Genomic DNA, 6922 nt, shown 5'->3' on the forward strand with positions numbered 1-6922 from the left:
TTGAAAAATATGATCACGAACAGTTGATATTTAAAAAAATGTACCCCTTAGATGATGGGGAGGTAACATTATATACATTTCAACAGAAAAATACCTATCACTAAACAAAAGTACAAGTTGAACAAAAGCCACACAAGGAATATGAGGACAACAAAATAAAATTCACTAAAATGTCTTGCTACAGATATAGCACTCTTTGGCATGCACCTCAAATATTTCAAAATAGAACCCCCAATGCAGTAACTTCTAACATCAGTTCCCACTCTCTGCTTCATTCTGCATCTTAGGGATTTCAGTTTTTAGACCCCTGCTTTAGGTGCCATGCAAATTTTAATGATACTTCTGAACCTCTCTGTTAACAAGGGCCAAATTAATTTTTTATAAGGTGTTGTAGATATTATAACAAAAAGAGGAGAGAAAATAATACAAATTAATAAGATTTACACCTGAACTAGTTAATTAACGCACTTGAAGAGAAGGATCAACCTAAAAGTGATAAACTATCATTTAAAATCACAGCTATGGAGGTAATGTTACCCCTAATGTCGTAAGTCAGTCTATACCTTCATCTGTGAAGGGAAGATTGCCTGTATACCTGCATCTCTGAAGAGAAAGGTATGATGACTTTTGGGAAGTCATGCTATTACTGAATCTTTGCATACCAAGGGCGCTGAAGAAAAATCTACCCTAAGTGTCCAATGTCAGGCTACACATGCTTCTGTGAAGTTAAGGTATCCTGGAATCACACAGATGTGAGGAAAAAGGTATTCTGCCTGTCAGGAAGTCAGGCTATACCTTAAGTTGTATTCAAGGGGGTTTGTCTCCGTGGAGGATGTAGCACTCCTGCTCCTTTCTCAGAGAGAACTGTTACAACTGAGATTTGCTCCACTCTGCTAAGAGACTTTACTACCAGAAGTGTCCATTGCTTCTCTTCTCTTCTCCACTAGGAAGTTTCCAAGCAATTATAACCATTTCTATTTAGCTCCAGCCCAAACTGTCACTTTTCTGCTTCACTCAACTAGGGGGAAACTGATCCAGAAATGTAGCACTGTGCTACTTCACCAGTGAAAAGATTTTCTCCCACTCTGTTCCCCTAGGGGAGTTTCCGAACGGAGGTGTATGTTGATGCTCTGCTTCAATCCACTAGGGAATTTCACATTCACTCTGTCAAAAGAAGCTCATGACTGAAAATGATGGACGAGATTCATTTGAGAGGGAGGAATCCAGGAAAGTGGCTGCTACTACCATTGTGGAAAATGCTAGATTCCAAATGAAAAAGCACAGAGTTTACATATGTCTTCTTAGGGACATATGTTTTTCATGGAGAATATTTCTCATCATGTTACTTGGTAAAATTTCAATTACTGAGCTTTAAAAATCTTTAAAATTGGCTGGATTCCTACTTGGGGATTTTTTTTTCTTTTCACGCTCAGTTTTCTTTCTCTTTGATTTCAGTCTCAAAGTGTGTTTCTTTCACTGTCCCTTTTATTCCATTTGGGTTGTTTCAGGATGTGTTACTTTAGCTCCATCTTCAGGGCCAAAATGACTTTCTCTCATTGGGTCTGGTTTCTGGATGGGGGGTTGTTTCCTTGCCTCACCATTTTACACTACAAATATGGCTTCATAAGTTCATAAACTCATTTTTCCATGAGTGTGCTGCAGCAACAATATAAAAATGGAATCCTAATGTTTGCACAGATTGTCGACACTGTCAAATTACTGCTACAAAAGAAATATGGTTGTGTAATTGACTGGGAGAGTGGTGGCTAAAATTCCACCAAATACGTGATAATAAGAAGCCGTCACAATCTTTTTCAGGTACTCAAAAATGATTTAAACTTGGAAAGGCTTCATCAGGGTGATTGCCTACAAAGTTTGATCTTGTATGAAATGCAAAATTAAACCAAACTGACTAAATTTATAGTTTCACTGATGAATGACTTTTTGAAATGATTTGAAAGACTCCTGGTTATATGGAAAACCTTTTCCACACTGATTACCTTAAAATGGTTTTTATACAGTATGTGTTATTTTATGTTCTTGAAGAAAACATTGACACACAAAGGCCTTTCCACACTGAATACATTCTTAGAGTTTCTTCCTATTATGTGTCCTTTTATGTATCTGAAGATGAATTTGCCAAGCAAAGATTTTATGGAATTGATAAGGTTTATATGGTTTCTCTCAATTATGTGCTCTTTTATGCACTTTAAAAACACTTTGAAATGCGAAGATTCTACCACATTGATTTTCTTCATAAGGCTTTTGTCTTTATGTGTTCCTTCATGCATTTGAAGTGAAATATGCTGAGCAAAGGCTTTACCACACTAAATGCATTCATAGGGTTTCTCTCCAGTATGTCTCCTTTTATGCTTTTGAAGACTACCATGGTGTGAGAAAGCTTTACCACACTGATTACATTCATAAGGTTTCTCTCCAGTATGTCTTCTTTTATGTATTTGAAGATTACTATGGTGTGAAAAAGCTTTACCACACTGATTACATTCATAAGGTTTCTCTCCTGTATGTCGCCTTTTATGTATTTGAAGATTACCATGCTGTGAAAAAGCTTTACCACACTGATTACATTCATAAGGTTTCTCTCCAGTATGAGTCCTTTTATGCACATTAAGTGTACTCTGATTAGAAAAGGCTTTACCACACTGATTACATTCATAGGGTTTCTCTCTAGTATGTGTCCTTTTATGCATTTGAAGTTGACTATAACAGGCAAAGGTTTTACCACACTGATTACATTCATAGGGTTTCTCTCCAGTGTGTGTCCTTTCATGCACATGAAGTTGACTGTAACGGGCATAGGCTTTACCACACTGATTACATTCATAAGGTTTCTCTCCAGTGTGTGTCCTTTCATGCACATGAAGTGAACCCTGATGAGAAAAGGCTTTACCACACTGATTACATTCATAGGGTTTCTCTCCAGTGTGTGTCCTTTTATGCATTTGAAGAGTACTTTGCTGAGCAAAGGCTTTAGCACACTGATTACATTCATAAGGTTTCTCTCCAGTGTGTGTCCTTTTATGTATTTGAAGAGTACTTTGCCGAGCAAAGGCTTTACCACACTGATTACATTCATAAGGTTTCTCTCCAGTGTGTGTCCTTACATGCGTTTTAAGATGACTATAATTAGCAAAAGGTTTTCCACATAGATTGCATTCATAGGGTTTCTCTCCACTATGTGTTCTTTTATGCCTTTGAAGATGACTGTAACACATAAAGGCTTTAAGACATTGTGTATATACAGAAGGCTTCTCCGCAGTTTGTCTTCCTTCATGCCTGCAAGGAAAATGGGCATGTAAATGCTTTACCACTTTCAATACAATGTTAAATCTTGATATCTCTATAAATTATTATTATAATTTGTTGCAATTGTTTGTTGCAAGAAGAATCAGATCTTACAGGCTTATCACTGATTTACACTCATGTTTTCCCCTACATTAAGTGTTGTTTTTCATCTTTGAACATACCAGTGTAGGTATAATCCTCTATTATATTTTTCTAATATTTAGAACCCTTTTTTACAGTTGATTTTTTACATATTGAAGAGAACTGGAAAGATTCAGATCTTCATCACCATTATTGAATTTTGAAGTTTTCCTACAAGTTGAATCACATTACGTTTGCTAATGACCTAGAACAAGTATGTACACAGTTCTAGACTCATTGGACTTTTCTGCAGCATCAACTTGTTGGTGAATTAGCAAAGAAGCAGGAAAATAAAATACTTGTACACATAAATCAAATTCAACAAGTATGCTTAAATTGGGACTACTACATGGCTTTTAAATATTCTGTGAGAGTGGTATATTATATTCTCCTTATTCCTTTGGTCATATGGCTTGCTATCCTAACTAATACATGATATACTTAGTAAAGGAAGTTTATAATGAAGAGGCTTCCACATTTATTTCAGTTTCATTTTCTGTTCCTTGTAGACATGTACTAGAGAGATGAAGGTTATTCTGCAATAACTGCCCCTTGGCCTTTGACAATAAGGGCCCTGTTACTAAACTTACAAAAGCAACAGCAAGTTCATGGGTAAAACTAAATTTTCTACGAAGTGTTTTCTCAGTTGAAGGTGTGGAGATGTGCTTTTCACATCAACCATGACTTAAGTGATATACGTAGTAAAAAATAAATGGAATTATATTTCTACAGTATAGCTCTCATGGTATGATTATTCAAGTGGTAATTTCTCTTAAGGTATTTTTTGTTGTATTGTTTCTTAAATATTATTTTGCAAATACAGTTCATCTACCTGAAATTGAGTTATATGGTTTGTTGAGAATTTAATAACCATCAATGCAATTTAAGCTATGCTCAATTACACTGATGTTTCTGTTTCAAAATTCAGGACACATCCCAATTTCTTCAGAGACACATTTCTATGAGCTCATAAATGAAAATTACCTTTCATGTCTTTTACAGCTTGCACAATGTTCTTCAATAGTATTGTCTTCCCAATTGTATCCTAAAATATAATAGCAGAAAATGTATATTATTTAAACATGTGCAAAATTTAAGTTACTGTCTTCAGTGAACTTTAGAACTTTGGCTGATTTATTTACCACATTCTTTTTTCTCTCTAAATAAAGTTAAAGAAGAGTACCAATAACCAATTGATGTTGTCCTATTATTTCAAAATATGAAATATAATACAGTCTTACCTATATCATTGAGGTTCCTGTAGGTCTCCAGCATCACATCTTTGTAGAGATTCTTCTGAGAAGTGTCCAGCAAAGTCCACTCTTTCCATGTGAAGTCGATATGCACATCATCATAGGTGATGACATTCTAAAATATCACATACATGTGTGCAACCAAAAACATGATAGTGACTGTATACTAAATGTATATTTCTACAGAACCTTATTTTAAGATATGTTACTTTTATACAGGATACAGAGAAAAGCAACTGATTAAATTTGCCAATATAAGGCAGACCAGTATTTCAAATTGCCTGCTTCACTGAAATGTCTGAGAGATACACTAGTGGTGTAGCCTGAAGATGGATTCCCAGTGTTGCAGAAAAGTTTTGTGTGTCTGTAAGGCACTCAGGTGTCTCTGTCATTTGTAAAGTCTAGGAAGTTGCCTGCAATGCACTGCCTGTTTACTTAGGTTGTAATAATTCCTTCTTTGGTCATTGATGGAATTGAAGACTAGACAGTTATAGTTCCACATTTTCTTTACTTTTTAAAATATGTATTAATAGAATTTAAGTAAAATACAATCCCAGTGATCACAGTTAATCACAGTAAAATCCTTAGATGCAGAGAGGCTAAGTAACTAGAACAGCTCTAGAGGAGTGTGTTGATAACTTCCTTGTACAAATTCAGCTTGTCTGAAGAAAAAAGATGGAGCTTGCCCCTAGCAAACGAAGGGGTCTAGAGGTCTGTACAGAAGGCTGGCTGAAACAGGAAGTGAAATGGAGGCAATGAGATAGAAGTATGATGGCTAAGGAGAGAGGGGGTATAAGCAAAAAGAAACAGAAACTCTACTTTTCCAATTGGAAACTAGTGAGATAAAGGTGGCTTTGGCTTACACCTTCTCTATGATTTCTCAGCATTATCATCTATATGTTACTCCAAGTTTTCATTATTTTAGAGCAAATAAGAACTACATTTAAAGGGGAGATACATGGATCTCTCTGTGTATAAAATTGAGATTTTCTGGATGCAATGATGGCAGGTAGTGATGTAACCAGAAAAGATCAGCTGAGTAAGGATGGGGCAGAGGGGAAGAAGATGAGGAGAGATGACTGCAATGTGGGAAATTTTAACAGGCTTTGTGGAAACAGTGCAATGAGAATTTCCCAGAACCTGTAAAGGTGAACTTAGTGAGGACTCCTAGTAAACAACAATAAAGAAGCTGAACCAGCCATCTTCTATAACCACATAAAGCGCCCAATATTGGATTGGGACACCAAGGCAGCCACAAAATTTTAGAACCACACTTGTCCTGCCTGCAAAACATTCTGGTGCAATTGTGGATCAGAGCTTCTGCAGTGTTCAACAAATGACTGCTTAAATTTGAAGCTCTAGCTCTGAGGGGGGAACCATGCCTGATAGTAGCTGAACAGCCAAGGAATAAGAACTTGAATGGCTTAGAAAATTATAGTAGAACAAAATAAAATTGACCAAGGAATAAGTCAATGAAAGGATTCATATGTATATTCTGCTATAATCACAAATTGGTGCTTAGCCCAATTGTCATCAGAGATGCTTCTCCTAGCAGCTGATAGGAGCAAAAATATTTGCTTCAGGTCTAGGAATCCTGTGGAAGGAGGGGGAGAACATTTCAGGATTGAGAGGGTTTGCAGAAAACAGGAGAACTTTGCCAACAGAATGAACTAAGCAAGGCTCATAGGGGTTTGCCTATGGGATTCCTACCAGAAGGTCTTGTGGTGATTCTTTTGACTGCTCTTGAGACACTTTTACTTCTACTGAGTTACGTTGGTCAGGCTTGTATGAGGGTTTGTGTCTTGATTTACTTTACCTTGTTATGATGTTAGGTTGATATCCCTGGGAAGCCTTCTCTTTTCTGAAGGGAAAAAGAGTAGCAGTGGATTTTGGGGAATGGAGACTGGAGACAGTTCTGGAATGAGTGGAGATTGGGGAAGCTGGGTCTTTGCTCCAAGTGCATTTATCCTCATAAACTGCAATATCTCAAAAGGCTGAAATTTCCAAATTATCTTCTGATACTCAAGACAATCTCTTGACTGTCATATTTTGTAGAATCCAGAAACTAAGGATTTCCAACATACATGGATGGGCACAGAGTATATTCCCATTCAAACTAAAAGGAATATGTCTATATTCCAGCCCCAAATCTCAGGAAAGCATCCGTTACATGTCACACCAGCAACACTAACAGGTAAGGTGGGTCAGAAGCTCATGAACCT

General features: G+C 36.6%; 1 protein-coding gene across 1 annotated transcript; it reads right to left on the reverse strand.

Annotated features, from left to right (window-relative positions):
• Positions 1-469: 469 nt before the first annotated feature.
• Positions 470-4815, reverse strand: LOC113837947 (zinc finger protein 431-like; the record flags this gene model as incomplete). The annotated part of the gene is made up of 3 exons (XM_035453848.1): positions 470-3297; positions 4432-4492; positions 4689-4815. Coding segments are annotated over 3 exons (1158 nt in total), but the record flags the coding sequence as incomplete, so codon positions are not given.
• Positions 4816-6922: the final 2107 nt, after the last annotated feature.

The sequence above is a fragment of the Cricetulus griseus genome, unplaced genomic scaffold (assembly GCF_003668045.3).
Source record: "Cricetulus griseus strain 17A/GY unplaced genomic scaffold, alternate assembly CriGri-PICRH-1.0 unplaced_scaffold_387, whole genome shotgun sequence".
Classification (NCBI taxonomy): Eukaryota; Metazoa; Chordata; class Mammalia; order Rodentia; family Cricetidae; genus Cricetulus; species Cricetulus griseus.